This window comes from Saccopteryx leptura, chromosome 2, assembly GCF_036850995.1.
Source record: "Saccopteryx leptura isolate mSacLep1 chromosome 2, mSacLep1_pri_phased_curated, whole genome shotgun sequence".
Taxonomy (NCBI): domain Eukaryota; kingdom Metazoa; phylum Chordata; class Mammalia; order Chiroptera; family Emballonuridae; genus Saccopteryx; species Saccopteryx leptura.
Window position 1 is genome coordinate 368977024 of NC_089504.1, and position 19947 is coordinate 368996970.

At 39.1% G+C, this 19947-nt stretch overlaps 1 protein-coding gene across 7 annotated transcripts in view; it reads left to right on the forward strand.

Moving 5' to 3' along the window:
- FAM118B (family with sequence similarity 118 member B) overlaps positions 1–19947 on the forward strand; it is a 64375-nt gene that overhangs the window by 13732 nt on the left and 30696 nt on the right. For 6 of the 7 annotated variants that reach the window (XM_066365175.1, XM_066365172.1, XM_066365174.1 and 3 more), the window contains one exon: positions 17767–17859. In XM_066365175.1, the coding sequence (XP_066221272.1) occupies positions 17774–17859 (86 nt within the window). In that variant the 5' untranslated portion in view covers positions 17767–17773. Of the gene's footprint in view, positions 1–8726; positions 8895–17766; positions 17860–19947 lie in introns of those variants that run through there. The other variant, XM_066365178.1, reaches the window with a different exon arrangement.

A 19947-nucleotide genomic window follows, 5' to 3' on the forward strand; every position in this document is an offset into this window, starting at 1 on the left:
AGCAATGGAACTGAACTTCCTTTTATTCTTATTTTTATAATGTTTACTGATTTTTGAGGGAAGAGGAGGAGAGGGAGGATAAGGGAAGGAGGAAGAGGGGAGACAGGAACATCAATCTGTTCCAGGATGTGCCCCAATCTGTTCCAGGATGTGCCCCAACCAGGGATCGATGCTCTAACAAACCAAGCTATCCAGCTAGGGCTGGACTTCCTTCTAAAGACAGTAGACTTTGTAATGGTGATTCACATGCAGTCCCATTTAGAGAAAGGAAAGAAAAAACCTGGCAAGTTTTTCAAGAGCCCTTCTAACCCACAGTTACATGAGCTCACACCACCTTCCCTTTTTACTGTGAGAACAAAGTCAAAGACGTGTGGCGTCTCAGCATTTTCTTGAGTGATCTCACCTCAGCTTCAACCTCTTGGAAAAATACACAAGAAGCAATGAACAGCAATTCACAGACAGGACTCCAGTATGAAATAACCATGACAAATTGAAAAGAAAGAAGTTTAAGCAACTATAAAAATACACACTGAAAAAAATAAAATTCAGAAACAACATGGGCTAGTGATTTTACTGGATAAACGGAGCCTGGTTCTTTATAAAAAGTACTGTTCATCTGAAAACAAAGATGATGCTGAAGATATATATCAACATAGTACACTTGATATGCATGTAACTTTGGGAATATTCTCTATATCATTCATTGAATAGGACCTTATGAAAGCAGTGTGCCTAATTTAGATTAGGAAATTAAGAAACACAAAATTTCACTGAGTCATAGAACAGAAAATGCAGACCACCAAATAAAAATGTGAAAAAGAATTTGGAGCTACTAAGCTTGAAAGAACTAAAGGATGCAACAAAACCTGTCCTTAAAGAGCCATTTCCCCTGACTAAGCAATCACTGCTCTCTTAGAAAGAAGTGCATCTGGCACCTTGGCCATCCCATACTATAAAACAAAACCTTTCAGCTTTTATCTGGGGCATTTACAAATTAGAATGGTAAGCCTGACTGGTAGTGGCACAGTGGATAGTCAGCCCAGGACACTGAGGTCCTATGTTCAAAATCCTGAGGTCACTGGCTTGAGCATGGAATCTCAGACATCCCGTGGCTACTGGCTTGAGCCCAAAGGTCGCTGGCTTGAAGTCAAAAGTTGCACTGGCTTGAGCCCAAGGTCTTAGGCTTGAGCAAGGGATCACTGGCTTGACTGGAGTCCACATGTCAAGGAACGGAACATATGAGAAGCAATCAATGAACTAAAGTGCCACAACTACAAGTTGATGCTTCTCATCTCCTTCCCTCCCTCCCGAGAAAAAAATTAGAATGGTAAAACTTTCAGTTTTTTCTAAATGTTAGGTCTTCTAAGCATGTGATCTACTATCAGCTTTTTTATTTACAGAAAAAGAAATCTTTGTTTAGCTGACTTATGGCATGGATTTAAGAAACTTCTGTGTTACCTGAAATTACCAAATTCAAGTTAAAACAGGAGTCTGCCTGTTTATAGATTACCATCTGCAGAACATTCATGGGATGGAAATTATCTGCCTATTGATTTGTTTTGGCCAGTGAACTTCTTAAAATTGACTAAGGAGAAATTGATACCTAGAAAGCTGAGCAACTCCATCCCCTCCCTTTGGACACACTGGCCTCTTTTTTTTTTTTTTTAATCTTATTAATTTTAATGCAGTGACATTGATAAATCAGGGTACATATGTTCCGAGAAAACATCTCCAGATTATTTGACCTTTCATTATGCTGCATACCCCTCACCCAAAATCAAATCGTCCTCTGTCACCCTCTATCTGGTTTTCTTTGTGCCCCTCCCCTCCCCTTAACCCCTCCCTCTCCTTCCTTGCCCCCTCCCCACCCCTCCACCCCACTCCCTGTTACCATCACATTCTTGTCCATGTCTCTGAGTCTCATTTTTATGTCCTATCTATGCATGGGTTCATATAGTTCTTAGTTTTTTCTGATTTACTTATTTCATTCCGTATAATGTTATCAAGGTCCACCCATGTTATTATAAATGATCCGATGTCATCATTTCTTATGGCTGAGTAGTATTTTATAGTATATATGTACCAAAGCTTTTTTTAAATTCACTCGTCCTCTGACGGACACTTGGGCTGTTTCCAGATCTTCGCTATTGTGAACAATGCTGCTATAAACATGGGGGTGCATTTCTCCTGGAACTGTTCTATGGTGTCCTTGGGGTATATTCCTAAAAGTGGGATGGCTAGGTCAAAAGGCAGTTCGATTTTCAATTTTTTGAGGAATCTCCATATTGTTTTTCACAGAGGCTGCACCAGTCTGCATTCCCACCAGTAGTGCAGGAGGGTTCCCTTTTCTCCACATCCTTGCCAGCACTTATTCTATGTTGTTTTGTTGATGAGTGCCATTCTGACCAGTGTGAGGTGATATCTCATTGTGGTTTTAATTTGCATTTCTCTAATGATTAGTGATGTTGAGCATTTTTTTCATATGCCTATTGGCCATCTGTATATCCTCTTTGGAGAAGTGTCTATTCATTTCTTTTGCCCATTTCTTGATTGGATTGTTTGTCTTTCTGGTGTTGAGATTTACAAGTTCTTTATAAATTTTGGTTATTAACCCCTTATCAGACGTACTGTCAAATATGTTCTCCCATTGTGTAGTTTGTCTTTTTATTCTGTTCTTACTGTCTTTGTGCAAAAGCTTTTTAGTTTGATATAGTCCCATTTGTTTATCCTGTCTTTTATTTCCCTTGCCCGTGGAAATAAATCAGCAAATATATCGCTGTGAGAGATGTCGGAGAGCTTACTGCCTATGTTTTCTTCTAAGATGCTTATGGTTTCACGCCTTACATTTAAGTCTTTTATCCATTTTGAGTTTATTTTTGTGAATGGTGTAAGTTGGTGATCTAGTTTCATTTTTTTGGAGGTTGCTGTCCAATTTTCCCAACACCATTTGTTGAAGAGGCTGTCGTTACTCCATTGTATGCCCATAGAGCTGTGGGTTTATTTCTGGGTTCTCCGTTCTGTTCCCTTGATCTATGTGCCTGTTCTTATGCCAGTACCAGGCTGTTTTGAGTACAATGGCCTTGTAGTATAACTTGATATCAGGAAGTGTGATACCTTCCCCTTTATTCTTCTTTTTTAAGATTGCTGAGGCTATTCATGTTCTCTTTTGGTTCCATATAAATTTTTGGAATATGTGATCTATATCTTTAAAGTATGTCATTGGTATTTTAATTGGTATTGCATTGAATTTATAAATTACTTTGGGTAATATAGACATTTTAATTATGTTTATTCTTCCTAACCATGAGCATGGTATATGCTTCCACTTGTTTGTATCTTCCTTGATTTCTTTTATCAATGTTTTATAATTTTCCGAGTACAAGTCTTTAGTCTCCTTGGTTAAATGTACTCCTAGGTACTTTATTTTTTTGGTTGTAATAGTGAAGGGGATTGTTTCCTTAATTTCTCTTTCTGACTGTTCATTGTTGGAGTATAAAAATGCCTCTGATTTCTGAGTATTAATTTTATATCCTGCCACCTTGCTGAATTCATTTATCAGGTCCAGTAGTTTTTTGACTGAGACTTTAGGATTTTCTATATACAATATCATATCATCTGCAAATAATGATAGTTTTACTTGTTCTTTTCCAACTTGAATGCCTTTTATTTCTTTTTCTTGTCTGATTTCTGTGGCTAGGTCTTCCAGGACTATGTTGAATAAGAGTGGTGAAAGGGGGCACCCCTGCCTTGTTCCTGATCTTAAGGGGATTGCTTTTAATTTTTGCCCATTGAGTATGATGTTGGCTGTGGGTTTGTCATAGATGGTTTTTTATCATGTTGAGGTATGTTCCCTGTATTCCCACTTTGCGGAGAGTTATGTTCACGAGTGGGTGCTGGATTTTATCAAATGCTTTTTCTGCATCTATTGAAATTATCATGTGGTTTTTCTCCTTCTTTTTGTTTATGTAATGAATAACATTGATTTGCGAATATTGTACCAGCCTTGCCTCCCCAGGATAAATCCCACTTGATCATGGTGTATGATTTTTTTCCATATATTGTTGGATCCGGTTTGCTAATATTTAGTTGAGGATTTTAGCATCTATATTCATCAGGGATATTGGCCTTTAATTTTCTTTCTTTGTGTTTTCTTTGCCTGGTTTTGGGATCAGAATTATGCTCGCCTCATAAAAGGAGCTTGGAAGTCTTCCTTCCTCTTGAATTTTTTGAAATAGCTTGAGAAGGATAGGAGTTAGTTCTTCTTTGAATATTTGGTAGAATTCACTTGTGAAGCCATCTGGCCCAGGACTTTTCTTTGTTGGGAGTTTTTTGATAACTGTTTTGATCTCATTTGGTGTAATCGGTCTGTTTAGGTTTTCTGATTCTTCCAGATTGATTTTTGGAAGATTGTATGTTTCAAGGAATTTGTCCATTTCATCTAGGTTGTCTAGTTTTTTGGCATATAGTTCTTCATAGTATTTTCTTACAATCCTTTGTGTTTCTGTTGTGTCAGTTGTTATTTCTCCACTCTCATTTCTTATTTTATTTATTTGAGTCCTCTCTCTCTTTTTCTCGGTGAGTCTAGTTAAAGGTTCATCAATCTTGTTTACCTTTTCAAAAAACCAGCTCCTAGTTTCATTGATTCTCTATATTGTTTCTTTAGTCTATGTCATTTATTTCTGCTCTGATCTTTATTATTTCCTTCCTTCTACTACATTTAGGCTTTACTTGCTGTTCTTTTTCTAGTTCTTTTAGATGCAGGGTTAAGTTGTTTATTTGAGCTTTTTCTATCTTCTTAAAGTATGCCTGTAGTGCTGTGAACTTCCCTCTCAGTACTGCTTTTACTCTGTCCCATAAATTTTGAGTTGTTGTATGCTCATTATTCGTTTCTAGAAATTTTTTTATATCTTCTTTGATCTCATTCTTAATCCATTCGTTATTTAACAACCTGTTATTTAGTTTCCATGTGTTTGATAATTTTTGAGCTTTTCTGTTGTTGTTGATTTCTAGTTTCATGCCATTGTGATCAGAGAAAATGCTTGATATGATTTCAATCTTCTTAAATTTGTTGAGACCACTTTTGTGCTCTAACATGTGGTCTATCCTAGAGAATGTACCATTAGCACTTGAAAAGAATGTATATTCTGCTGCTTTAGGGTAAAAGGTTCTGTACGTATCTATTAAGTCGAGTTGATCTAGTGTGTCCTTTAAGTCTGCTGTTTCTTTGTTAATTTTCTTTCTTGAGGATCTATCTAGGGATGTTAGTGGGATATTAAAATCCCCTACTATTATAGTGTTGCTGTTGATCTCGCTTTTTATATCCATCAAAGTCTGCTTTATATATTTAGGTGCTCCTATATTAGATGTATAGATATTTATAATAGTTATATCTTCCTGTTAGATTGCTCCCTTTATCATTATGTAGTGGCCTTCTTTATCTCTTACTAAATTCTTTGTTTTAAAGTCCATTTTGTCTAAGTATTGCTACCCCAGCTTTATTTTCATTTCCATTTGCATGAAATGTTTTTTTTTATCCTTTTACCTTCAACCTATGTGCATCTTTTGTTTTAAGGTGTGTCTCTTGTAGACAGCATATGTACGGGTCCTGTTTTCTTATCCATGCAGCTACCCTGTGTTTTTTGATTGGATCATTTAATCCATTTACATTTAAGGTTATTATTGATATGTAGTTGTTTATTGCCATTTTAATCTTTAAAGTTGTATTCCTCTTTTGCTATATTCTTTTCCCACTTTGATCTGTTTACACCATGCCCCTTAACATTTCCTGCAGCATTGGTTTGGTTGTAATGAATTCCTTGAGTTTTTGTTTTTTTTGTCTGGGAAACTTTTTATTTCTCCTTCAATTTTAAATGATAGCCTTGCTGGATAAAGTAGTCTTGGTTGTAGGTTCTTGTTCTGCATTACTTTGAATATTTCTTGCCATTCCCTTCTGGCTTCAAGTGTTTCTGTTGAGAAGTCTGATGTCATCCTTATGGGGGCTCCTTTGTAGGTGATAGCCTTTTTTTCTCTCGCAGCTTTTAATATTTTCTCTTTATCACTTAGCTTTGGCATTTTAATTATGATGTATCTTGGTGTAGGTTTCTTTGGGTTTCTTTTTAGTGGAGTTCTCTGTGCTTCTTAAATTTATGAGAGTTTCTCCTGCATTAATTTAGGGAAGTTTTCAGCTATGATATGATTGAACAAAGCCTCTATCCCTTGTTCTTTCTCTTCTTCAGGAACCCCTATGATGCGGATGTTATTTCTCTTTATGTTGTCACAGAGCTCTCTAAGAGTTTCCTCAGACTTTTTGAGTCTCTTTTCTTTTTTCTTCTCTGCTTTCATGCCTTCATTCCAGTTGTCCTCCAACTCACTGATTCGATCCCCAGCTCTATCCATCCTGTTTTTAATTCCTTCCATTGTGGTCTTCATTTCTGATATTGTATTTGTCATCTCCGACTGATTCTTTTTTAATATTTCAATATCCTTTTTTATACTTGCTATTTCTTTATTTAGGTGTTCATGATGACCATCCATTGTTGTTCTAAGATTTGTAAGCATCCTTACAATCATTATTTTAAACTTCGCATCCGGAAGTTTGATTATTTCCATATCACTCAGTTCATCTCCTGAAGGGTCTCTCTTGTGGTTTCATTTGGATTGCACTTCTTTGTCTTCTCATTGTGCCTGGGTGTCTGGGTGTTTTCTTTGTAGAGCTGGTTGAGTCTAGGCTTGGTGTTGTCTGCCTCCAGCTTTTACTTGTGTTGTTTCTAGGTCTTCTTGGGTTGGCATCAGCTGTTATTTGTAATCCACTTTAGGATTTGGGCTGCTTTGAAGTCTTGATTTGTTTGTTTTCTTAACAGGTGATTGTCTTGTTTGCTGATCTCAGCAGGGGGGGGGGCTTATTTGAAACTGTATCCAGGAATCACACACACTGGCCTCTTCACTGTTCCTCAAACAGGCTGGTCCCCTCATGCCACCTTTATACTGACTGTTCCATCTTATCTGGCATGCTTTTCCCCTAGGAATCTGTATAAGGTTCCCAGCCTTTGCTTAGTAAATCATACTTATCAGTAATGTTACCCTAACTACCCTGTTTAAACCTGCAACCTCCCAGCCTACATTAATCGTTCTATTTCTTACTGCACAGCACATACCACCCTCTGACCTACTAATTGCTTTATACTAGTGGTATAATAAAGATACTAATTATGTTTACTATCTTTCACCTATCTCCTCCCACTGGAATGCAAGCTCCTCAAATGGGGTGCTTTTTGTTTAGTTCACAGTGTACCCCCAGACCCTAGAACAGCACTTGGCACATAGTAGGCATTCAAACATTTATTGACCAAATGAACTCAAAATGCCAGATGTTCCTCACAATTATTATATAATCACAAGAAAGAAATTTACTGTGCAACAGAGAAAGCATTTCCTATACATTAATACCTTAATATAGTAAGAACAATAACTGGTTTATTTTTTGTTTATTTTTTAGAGAGAGAGCAAGAGAGGGACAGGCAGAAAAGAAGAGATGAGAAGCATGAACTCACAGTTGCAGTACGTTAGTTGTTCATTGATTGCTTTCTCACATGTGTCTTGTTAGGGGTGGGGCGCTGCAGCTGAGCCAGTGACCCCTTCCTCAAGCCAGCAACCTTGGGCTCAAGCCAGCAACCATGGGGTCATGTCTATGATCCCACACTCAAGCTGGTGAGCTTAGGGTTTCAAACCTGGGTCCTCAGCATCCCAGGCTGGTGCTCTATCCACTGAGCCACTACCTGGTCAGGCCATTTGTTCCAAAAAATGGAACAAATGGGAAAAGACAAGTTCTTTTGAAAATTGTATGCACAGTAAATAAATGTTCAGGTTGTCATTTTCTAGGTATACCAACTAATGAGTAAAGATCTGATTCCAGCAGGTAAAAGGATTTTAGACTTAATTTCAAGCCTATCCTGACACTGAGTATTTAAAAAAAATTTTTTTTATTGATTTATTTTAGAGAGAGAGGAATGGAGGCAGAGACAGGAACAAAGATCTGTTACTGTATGTACCCTGACCAGGGATCAAACCAGCTATCTCTGCACTTTGGGATGACACTCCAACCAGCGGACCATCTGACCAGGGCTAAATGAATATTTTTATATAAAAATTACTTTATTTTTATAACTCAAGTTTCTGATATCTAATATGTATACTGATTTTTTAAAATAAATATTTATTAATTTTAATGGGGTGACATCAATAAATCAGGGTACATATATACAAAGAAAACATGTCCAGGTTATCTTGTCATTCAATTATGTTGCATACCCATCACCCAAAGTCAGATTGTCCTCCGTCACCTTCTATCTGGTTTTCTTTCTACCCCTCCCCCTCCCCCTCTCCCTCCTTCCCTCCCCCTGCCTCCTGTAACCACCATACTCTTGTCCATGTCTCTTAGTCTCGTTTTTATGTCCCACCAATGTGTGGAATCCTGCAGTTCTTGTTTTTTTCTGATTTACTTATTTCACTCCGTATAATGTTATCAAGATCCCACCAATTTGTTGTAAGTGATCCGATGTCATTGTTTCTTATGGCTGAATAGTATACCATGGTGTATATGTGCCACATCTTCTTTATCCAGTCTTCTTTTTTTTTTTTTTACAGTGATTAAAGCCTTTAAGCAAACTCTTGGCCAATACAGCAAGAATCCATAAAAAAGTAGTGTCCAATTGTTGTCACAATTCTATACTTTGCTGCTCACGTCCAAGTCACAATGACCACTGCTTCTAGCTGGTAATGACTCAGGTAGACTGGAGAGCCATCTGCAGCATGTGTGGAGATGGAGCTTCTGTTCTCCTCTGCCTGGAGAGATGAGAGCAGGTTGCTTTTCCCTGGAGCTCTGCGACTGTGTCATGGTAAAGAGAACTTTGGGATACACTAAGCTGGGTGGCAAAGGTAGATTCATAATAGAAGTTGGCAAAAGGGGGAGAGAGAGCTCTAAATTAGGAGTAGGTCCCAGCCTGAAATATGAGTGGGGCATTGAGGTAGGAGGAATAAAGGAAACACTATATATTAAACAAAGCAGCAGAAAATAGGACTATCAACACCCACAACAGAGATCTTCGAGGGAAGAATAAAAAACCTGACTATTCAGGCAAGACATAGTTAAGTGACCCTGTGCAAATGAGATCAGTTTACCTGCTTCTTGGAAGAAATACCCTAGGCTCGTCCACAATGTCATAGATGGGGCCAACGGCCCTGGGCACCTTCAGCCTTCAGTGGCAAACCCCAGCATTCTGGGCAAGGTTAGGTCATAGGTGTCTGGAGCAGGGCTGGAAGAGACTGAACCCTCCCTTAGAGGAATGAGGGGGAAGCCTACCTTCCAGTGTCCCTGTTTCCTCACAGCAGAGGCATGTAAGTCTGGCAGGCTTTAGCTCAATGACTTTCCTTTCCACTATTGAAGCAGACCCAGATGACATCCTATGAGACCCCTTTGGGGTGTTGGAGCCTTTAAGGGCATATCCTCAAAGCTGGTAGTTCCCCTGATCTCTATTGGGCTTTTTCTGCCTCTTGGTATCTTAAAAGCCATGCTCAGAATATCTCACTGAGGGGTTTGAGGATCCTCATCCGCCTATATAAATCTTTTCCATTATCTGGGGCTATTTGGAAAAAGACAAAACAGTGTTATTAGATGGATCAAGTAAAGAAGGTAGAAGTTTGCAGTAGAAAAAGATTTGGCATCTCCTGTTCACCAGCATTCAAAAGAAATTTAAAAATTTTTAAGCAAAAAGCATGATATGGTAGACCCGTAGGAGTTCCAGGATATGACTCCCCCCTTTTAAATTTTTTTAAATTGGCCTTAAAATATTTGCTGGGTACTCTTTATTAATACCTTGACTTTAAAGATTGTAAGAAATACACATAATTCAAAAGGTTTGACAAAATACAGTAAATGCTTTTGCTCCATGTGCAGGATCATTGTCAGTTTAACCAGTTTAAGAAATTCAATAATAAACCAATGCATACAGACAGTGAGCTATAACATGCATAACAGCCTCTCCTGTTCTGACAGAGGTTACTATAAATCCAGAATAGGTATCCACTGTAACGTGGACATAGGACTGTTTGCCAAATGAAGGTATATGAGTAACATCCATTTGCCAAAGTTGTGCTGGTAGGGGTTCTTGAGGGTTAACTCCAAATGAAGGGACAGATTGTAGTATAGGACACCTTGGACAGGATTTACCAATATGCCATGCTGCTTCCCAAGAAAGTTGAAACTGTTTACACAGGGCTGCAGCGTTCTGGTGATGAATAGTATGAGACTGAATTGCTCGATCTGTCATGGTTGCTCCAAATAATTTTCTTTTGGGTAGCTTGATCACCATGGGCATTCCCTTGTGCTAAAGCTCCAGGGAGCATGGAGTGAGCTTGAGTATGTCCTATAAAACATGGAGCTCTATGTTGACATGCAAGTCTTTGAAGAAGGAGGAAGTGCTGAAATATGAAATAGTTCATCAGCATTTGTCCCTAAGACCGCAGTCTTTATAGTGAAAACACCATAAGTAAATATTTGCTGTCTGTATATAGATTAAAGGGGGAATATGGCAAGTGCTGAAAAGCCATGATAATGGCATATAATTCTAGTCTTGGAGCTGATTTTAAGTTGACAGTGTCAGTATAAAGTTGTCCATTGATTTGCAAAAGCGATTTGCCATTTAGTGGAAGTTTCCCAGAGCCATTGTTGTTGATCCTTTGAAAAAAGGAACAACAATAATTTTGAGGCTCAAAACCTATAAGCTGTAAGGGTCGCCTGTGCCCCTTGATAATCCAGGAGGCAACAAGATCAAATATAGAAGTGTATTCCATGGGCTATTAGATGGTTCAATGTGCCCAAGTTGTAGCTGCTCTTGTACCAATTGAGCAGCTGCCCTAAGTTTCTCCTGAGAAAGGGATCGTTGGTCTACTCATACAGGATTATCTGATTTCCAAGTAATTGGGTCTGCACAATGTATTATTGGGATAGCAGGAGCTACCAAGGCCCCTATGCTAAATTTTGATATCCTAATCCACACCTTCTGGTATTGGGTGCCACTTCTATGCGGGTGAGAATTCCTCGCTGTTCTTTCCCTAGTCCCTTGGTGGGCAAAAAATCCCTGATCAAGCATCTGAGTACTGACTAATGTATACTGATTTTTAAGAGTAGATTCTTAAGGCGAGCATTCTGTCTGGCAGATGACTCAAGGACATCTGTATTTAGGGCTAAGAAATCAGTTTCCTGTATTTTATATATACTGCTCACAAAAATTAGGGGATATTTCAAAATGAATATGAAGCGATAAAAGAAAGCATTTGATTCTTTTTTATTAAACAAGAACATCAGAAAAGCAAACGACAAGTCAGAGAAAGTTGTTTGATTTTGTAAATGAACATTTCATTGGTGAAAATGCACTAGACAAAAGGCTGCAAGTATAGAGTAGCTGCACGTTCCCTGATCCCCTAATTTTTGTGAGCAGTATAGTTTGTTCATGTGCTTGTTGGTGCTCTATTGTAGTAGCTTATACTGAATATCTTTTCCTTCCTCCCTACCCACATAGTTGTAAAAAACCAGATGTGTTGGAATTAGCCCAAAAGCCACAATTAGAGGGATTTGATTTCTTCCAAGTCAAAGGATGACTATCTTTTTCTCTTAGAAAATGAAGTTAACCCTTCTATGTTTAGGCTAGAGAAATAAGCCAGTCTTGTTTCCTGTCACTTTTATTTTTAAAAACAGGGGTGTGTGTGTGTGCTCAGAGGGGCAGGGAGCTTTTAAAGCAAGAAATATACCACGTTTTTAAGCTAGCCACTTTTGCCTTTTTTCCCCTTTTTTAAATTTTATTTATTTATTTATTTATTTATTACAGAGACAGTGAGTCAGAGAGAGGGACAGACATGCACAGACAGACAGGAACAGAGAGAGTTGAGAAGCATCAATCATTAGTTTTCCATTGCATGTTGCAACATCTTAGTTGTTCATGGATCGCTTCCTCATATGTACCTTGAGCATGGGCCTTCAGCAGACCGAGTAACCCCCTGCTGGAGCCAGCGACCCTGGGTCCAAGCTGGTGAGCTTTTTGCTCAAGCCAGATGAGCCCATGCTCAAGTTGGCGACCTTAGGGGTCTTGAACCTGGGTCCTCCACATCCCAGTCCGACTCTCTATCCACTGCGCCACCGCCTGGTCAGGCTTTTCTTTTTTTAAATAAGAGGAGGGGAGGTAAACTCCTGAATGCTCCCCGACCAGCAACCTCCATCTGGGGCTGATGCTCAAATCCACCAAGCTATCCCCATCTCCTGGGGCCATCGCTCAAACCAATTGAGCCACTGGATGTGAGGGGAAGACAGAGGAAAGGGGAAGTGGGAGGGGTGGAGAAGCAGATGGTCCGTTCTCATGTGTGCCCTGACTGGGGATCTAACCCGGGATGTCTGCACACTGAGCCTACACTCGATCCACTAAGCCAGCCGGCCAAGGCCCTTCTTTTTCTTTTTTCTTTTTTTTTTTTTATTGATTTTTAGAGAGTGACAGAAGCATTGATATGTTCCTGTATGTGGGCTGACAAGGGACTGAACTGGCAACATCTGCACTTCTAGACAATGCTCTGACCATCGGAGCTATCCGGCCAGGACACTTTTGCTTTTTACTACCAGGCACAAATGCCATTATTAGAACTTTTTCTCCTGTCTATATATTGCATCCACCCATATACCAAAGTGGTTATTCTGAGTTCCTTCTGGCCTGTCAGTTGTTTGAGCTGAAGACTGCGCTGGAGTTAGAGGGAGAGATTCATAGATCAGTATGAGGAACTCAGGCAGGGAAACTTCACTCTGATTCTTAAATGGAAGAAAGCAGCGTCAGATTGTACCACCTTGGCTGTCACCATGATGCCTTGAAAGCAAGGGCTTCTGGCCTTCTTTGCTGTGTCAGATCTTTAAGTCCTCTAGTTTGTGTAGGTGGCATTTCATTCACGTGCCAGACCCTTTTTGCTTGTCCTTTTTTTCGTATTTCCTAATGAAATTTTCCTAGAACACTTGCCTTGATTTTCCCTTCTTCCACCAGATATAAGCATTGTATTTCTTGCCAAGCTGACAGGTTTCAAAGTATGTGTCCTAACTTACATGAAGACTTAGATCTTAAAAATTTACTAATGAGGCCTCAGCTGGTTTGCTCAGTGGTAGAGAATGGGCCCAGTGTGTGGATGTCCCATGTTCAATTCCCGGTCAAGGCACACAGGAGAAGTGCCCATCTGCTTCTCCACCACTCCCCCTCTCGCTTCTCTCTCTCTCTTTCTTCCTTTCTCTTTCCCTCCTGCCACTATGACTCGATTGGAGCAAGTTGGTCCCAGGCACTGAGGATGGCTCCATGGCCTCCACCTCAGGTGCTAGGAAGAGCTGGGTTGCTGAGCAAATAGAGCAATGCCCCAGATGGCCAGAGCATCGCTCCCTTAGTGGGCTTGCCAGGTACATCCTGCTCAGGGCACATGTGGAAGTCCGTCTCTGCCTCCCCTCCTCTCACTGAATTAAAAAAAAATTAATGAAGTTGCTATTACTTTTCTCAGCACTTACCAAGTATCTGGCTGTTATTTTGCTGAACTCTATTGGCCTTGAAGGATGTCTCAGTGCTTTACAGTAATTGGAGTAATGAAGACATTGCCACAGATAATTGCCTTTGTTTTCTTGTGACAGAAAGCTTTACCATCTCTGCTATACATAACATGTCCCCACTAAAATGAAAACTCAAATAGTAATCACATAATGAAATTAGTGTGTGAACTAGTTGATGTATGTTAAGAATTCACAATTAGCTTGGAAGCTCTTTAGCAATAATGGCTTAATATTTAGGGTAAAACACTACAACTGATATTTTTTTTTCCAAAGCAGTGCTCTACAAGGAATAAGATATGGTTTGTGCTTAAGTGCCATTGGGTGTGCATGTGAAATTGTATCACATGAGACATCCTTTAGACTGAAGAAATGATGATATCCTGTTAGACAACAGAATGACTGTGTGAGGAGATGTAGTCTGGGCATACTGAATTACTTCTCATTCAGTTCCTCAATAAAGGACCCAAAACATTTTAGTAACAACTTGTTAGGGGCTGTTAGCCATGTTTAATTCTTTTAAATTATGTATGTGAAGTGGACCTTCAGAACAGCTGATCCATAAAGAAAAAAAAATCAGGAAGTTTAGTGTTCAGTTGTAGACACCAAGAATTAACCATCTGTCAGAAAGAGAATCCAGCAAAAATGACCTTGCGTATTTTCCATGAGAAAATGGTAGAGCTGGTCTAGGGCTCCAATAGATCCGTGGTGTTGGGAGACAGTAGCAAATAGTACTTGTCACCAGAAAAAATAGTTTGTTTTATCTTCTGACTTGAGGTGAGTTCCATGATTTCATCAGCAGGGGCCTGTCTTGGGGTGGCTATTAAGCATTACACAGAATTACGTCAGAAAGGGGTGAGAAGCAGGAAGCATCAACTCATAGAAGTTGCTTCCTGTATGTGCCTTGAGAACAGGCGACCTCAACATTCCAGGTCAACACTTGATCCACTGTGCCACCACAGGTCAGGCACACCTGGCCTTTTTATGCCTCAGTTTTCTCATCTCTGAAATAGGGTACTAGTACTTCATAAGGTTATCAAGATTATATAAATTAATAAACAGTGCCTGGCATGTGGTAAGTACTATATAAATAATACTTTGTAAATAAAACTTTTAGGAGCTAAATTGAGCATTCACTCCTGAGATGTCTGTCTTCAAAACTTAATAAACATTAAATTATTTCCCTCTATACTTTATTTCCATCTTTCTCACTATACGGTATTTATGACATGGTTGTAATTTGTTCAGATAGTGGGTTTACAGAACAATATTTAAGGAAAGAGAATAAGCACATACCCTTATCTTTGTGTACTTTTTTTCAAGTTTTATATATATATACACATATATATATATACATATATACATATATATATTTGAGTTACTAATTTTGAGAGAGAGAGAGAAACATTGATTTGTTGTTCCACCCATCTTTGCATTCATTGATCGATTCCTGCATGTGTTCTGACCTGGGATGGAATCCACAATCTTGGCTTACCGGGATGATGTTCTAATCAACTGAACTACTCAGCCAGGACTAACAGACTATTTTTAAGAACATATACGTTAGCCCTGGCCAGGTAGCTCAGATAGTTGGAGAATCATCCAGTTGATTTCCCGGTCAGGGCACATACAGGAATAGTTTGATGTTCCTGTCTCTCTGTCTCTCTCTCTCTCTCTTTTACACTTACACACACACGCACGCACGCACGCACGCGCGCGCGCTTTGCCCTGGCCGGATAGCTTGGTTGGTTAGAGGTTTGTCCTGGAGCACAAAGGTTGTGGGTTTGACACCGGTCAGGGCACATACAGGAACAAATCAGTGTTTCTATCTCCCTTCTTCTTTTTCCCTAAAATAAATTTACCTATTTACCTGTGGTGGCCCAGTAGGTAAAGCATTGACCTGGAATGGTGAGGTCACCAGTTTGAAACCCTGGCCTTGCCTGGTCACGGCACACATATGAGAAGCAATTACAAACCAACTAGAAGTTGATGCTTCCTGCTCCTTTTCCCCCTTCTCTCTCTCTCTTCTAAAATCAATAAAAAAAATTTTTAAAAGAAAGAAAAATATGTGCTTTTAACAGGCATCTCAGATGATTATTATTGATAAGTTAAGGCAAGATTTACTGAGTTAAGTAATTTGTCTTCACTGAGCCCCACCTTTCTCATCTACAGAATCAAAGATCTGACTAAAGGGACAGGGATTTTATGATTCCTCTTTTCCTAATGACTTACGATATCAAAGAAGAATTCCATTATGTGTGATGGAACTTGAAGTGAGGAACTGAGCCTTCTATTTATCAGAAAATTAAATCAGCAAGCTTTTAAAAATATATTTTTTTAAATTTTTATATTGATTTTAGAGAGAGGGAGGGAGGTAGGAGTGAGAGAAACATGGATTTGTTCCATTTATTTACGCATTCACTGGTTGATTCTTGTATGTGCCCTAATTAGGGATTGACCCCACAACACTGGTTCATGGAGACCATGCTCCAACTAACTGAACTACCTAGTCAGGGCAAAAATATTTTAATAAAGGAAAAAGCTTTCTAATAGAACTGACCTTTTTAATAATCACTAAATTATTTTTTTAAATATTGACAATGAAAGATAATGAAACACCCAAAACTCTGGTAATACATAGTTTTCTATATTGTGTTTGTGTGTACACACATACTATTTAAAATACTGCTATTTTAGAGTTAATGGCTCTTAGATTTAGCAAGTTTACTAAAATTTTGAGTGGTTAAAGCTTCTCGTTATAGTTCTTGTAGTCCATAATACATAATTCCTTTACTTCAGTTAATTATCTGATTACCTGAACATAACTGGTCATTTTTCATACATTCTTGCTTGATAATGCCTTTCCCGTGTATCACAGTGTGCTTAGTTAGAGAGGCATGGTTTACTGCCTGTGAGGACACAATTGTCTAGCAACAGGAATTTCTAACAGTCAACAAATGAGTATCAATCGCTCTATTCTTGACTTCGTGAATTCTTTTCAGCTGATATACTAAATGGATGATTGGGAGTTATTAGCACACTTATCTGTGGGGTTTTTTTATTCCAGTCTTCTCCAAGCCTATTTCATGGGGAAATAAAAAATATTTCTTATATTCCACAAAATGGTGGCTGGTAATTGACATGAGTTGACATTGGTCTTGGGGTTTTTCGGTGGGGGCGGGGAGCCTCCAGGAACAGAAGCAGCAAGATGGCAGTATGGAGTACCAAAGTCATAATTGCAAGGTTATTTTCTTTTAGATTAATTTTTGGTCACTCATTAATTAATGTATTTCTGTTAAGCAGGGATTACCTTTAGAACACCTTTAGGGTGTACATCAGGAGTCCCCAAACTTTTTACACGGGGCCAGTTCACTGTCCCTCAGATCGTTGGAGGGCCGGACTTTAAAAAAAACTAAGAACAAATCCCTATGCACACTGCACATATTTTAAAGTAAAAAAACAAAATGGGAACAAATACAATATTTAAAATAAAGAACAAGTAAATTTAAATCAACAAACTGACCAGTATTTCTATGGGAACTATGCTCCTCTCACTGACCACCAATGAAAGAGGTGCCCCTTCCAGAAGTACAGCGGGGCTGGATAAATGGCTTCAGGGCACATGCAGCCCGCAGGCCGTAGTTTGGGGACCCCTGGTGTACATCTTATTAAAACAATTTACTGTTTGTGCTATTTTATTTATTTGTATTTTTTTTTGTATTTTTTTTGTATTTTTCTGAAGTTGGAAATGGGGAGGCAGGCAGACAGACTCCCGCATGTGCCCGACCAGGATCCACCTGGCATGCCCACCAGGGGGCGATGCTCTGCCCATCTGGGACATTGCTCTGTTGTGACCAGAGCCATTCTAGCGCCTGAGGCGAGGCCATGGAGCTATCCTCAGCGCCTGGGCCATCTTTGCTCCAATGGAGCCTCGGCTGCGGGAGGGGAAGAGAGAGAGGAAGGAGAGGGGGAGGGGTGAAGAAGCAGATGGGCGCTTCTTCTGTGTACCCTGGCCGAGAATCGAACCTGGGACTCCTGCATGCCAGGCCGACGCTCTAGCACTGAGCCAACCGGCCAGGGCCTGTTTTTGCTATTTTAAATGGTACACTTTATAGATCTAATTGTGGTCCATGGTGTTTAATTAATTTTAGAAACTCGATGGCTTCTACAGGGAGCCTGGCCTCTGATACAGACAGCATTTGTGGATTCTTCAGTGATGGCGCACCCCCCACCAAAAAGCCCAGGTAAACGGGGAGGGGACTCTGAGGTACATAGTAATGGTAGTTAACAAAAATTAACAGAAATTTTATCAAGGTTATAAATGTACATAATTTTAAAATTCAGTACTTAAAGGCTATGCCTTGCTCCTCCTCACAGAAAATGATTTTCACCTTTTTTATTTGTTTCTCTAATATTTACATCCATATTTCTAAATACTATGTGTAAGCTGCATTTTGCTGTTGGGGTCTTATCTCTTTATAGTTACGGGAGATGAGGGCTAGGCTTGCTCTCATGGGTCTCCTCCCCCAGAGGACACATGCACACGTGCACATACACAAATATCATACATGCTTCCCACAGCCCCCAGCATGTTTTATATCACATTTTTGGTTAAATCAGTTTTTAATTATTTATATTCTATGCCTGTATAAATGGCATTCATAGTTGAGCCTAATGTATTATGATTACAGTTCTTGTCCATTTATCCCTCTAAGTTATCAAAGATTGTCTCTCTCGCTCTTTTTTTGTTCACTTTGTTTTCGGTGTACCTATCAATTTATCTTCAAAATCTTGAGAGAAGAGTCAGTCTCCTGGACATAGTGACACCTCAGTAATGTACTAGCTACATTTGTTTCATGGATTCTTCCTCTGGACTGTATGCTGCTCAGGACGGTTGTTCATCATGCTGCTCCATGGTTCTGCCATCACTCTGAGAATTCCTTTGACGTCTCTCTCTATTGGAGCCTGTTTCCTGGGTCTCATGTCTTTTTCTTTCGTGTACTCTTTCATTTTGCTGAAGGATACCCTCATTGACTTCCTCAGTGAGGAGGCATAGAAAAAGTTTTTAAAGATGTTTGAAAATGTCTTTATTATATGGTTACATTTATTTGATTTGGCTGTGTCAAATTATAGATAGGAAATTTTCCTTAGGGTTATGAAGTCATTGCTCATTCTCTGCTAATTCCTAAATGTTCCTGCCAAAATAATACATACCCTGTTCTAATTCCTAGTCATTTGTTTTATTTGACTTTTTACATTTTTCTCATGAGAAGCTTGTTAGAATGATTATTATGATTAGTAACCTGAAATTTCATAATATATCTTCATATGAGTCTAAATATTAGGTGACCTTTCAAGCTGGCTACTAATAACTTCACTTTAGAGAAATTTTTGTACTTATTTGTTAATTTTCTTTATAGTTTTTCTCTATTCTGTCTTTGTAGAACTCTTGGTGTTCTGGTGTTAGACTTTCTGAATCTGATTTTCTTGTATATTTTTCTATGGCTTGTATTTTTATTATTCTACTTTCTCAAATTTTTTTGTTTTATCATCCAACTTTATGATCCTTATTTCTGTTATATTTTTAATTTCCAAGAAATCTTTTTTTTGCTCATCTCTTTTTATAACATTCAGTTCATTTTTCACAAAGGCCATTTTAAAAAACTATGTAGATGTCATTGTTTTCTTTTAAGTTTTTCTTTTCTTTATTGTCTCTTGTTAACTCCAAGTTCCATTGTATCTGCTAGTTTTGTTTTGGTGAAATGTTTATATTGGGGGCTTTACCCACATATAAGGTGACCCTTACTTATCTGCTTATATTTAAGAGAAAACCCTAAAAAGCTAGTTGGAGATTCTTGTGTGCATAAGAGGGGCTTGGTCACTGCTGGGCATACTGTGGATGTAAGTCCCTCTACAGCTGAGGGACTCCCACCTACCAGCATCTAGGGGGTCTCTTCTCTCATGCTGGCCATTTTCCCCAAAAGGAAGTTCTATTTCCTGGCTGAATGGGGAATGGGGTACGGGAATATCACTGTCTGTGTGAGGGAGTTTTCTTGGAGAAGCGGGCAGGGGAGAGTCTTATATTTATTTCATATACAGACCTTTACCTAATCTCCCTCCCCAAGCTGTGCACAGTGTTCTCAAATTCAAAATTCTCTGATTCAACTCCTTCTGGAAGCGAGGCCTCAATCTCCGAATTCTAACGGCTTGGGTGCAGTCTTGCAGTGAATTTGCCCCTTTGGGTCCCACTCTACCTTCAGGTATACCTGCACTGTCCCAAGGTTCTACAAGGTTCTACAGAGGGCATCAGCTCTTACTCTTCAGCTTCCGAG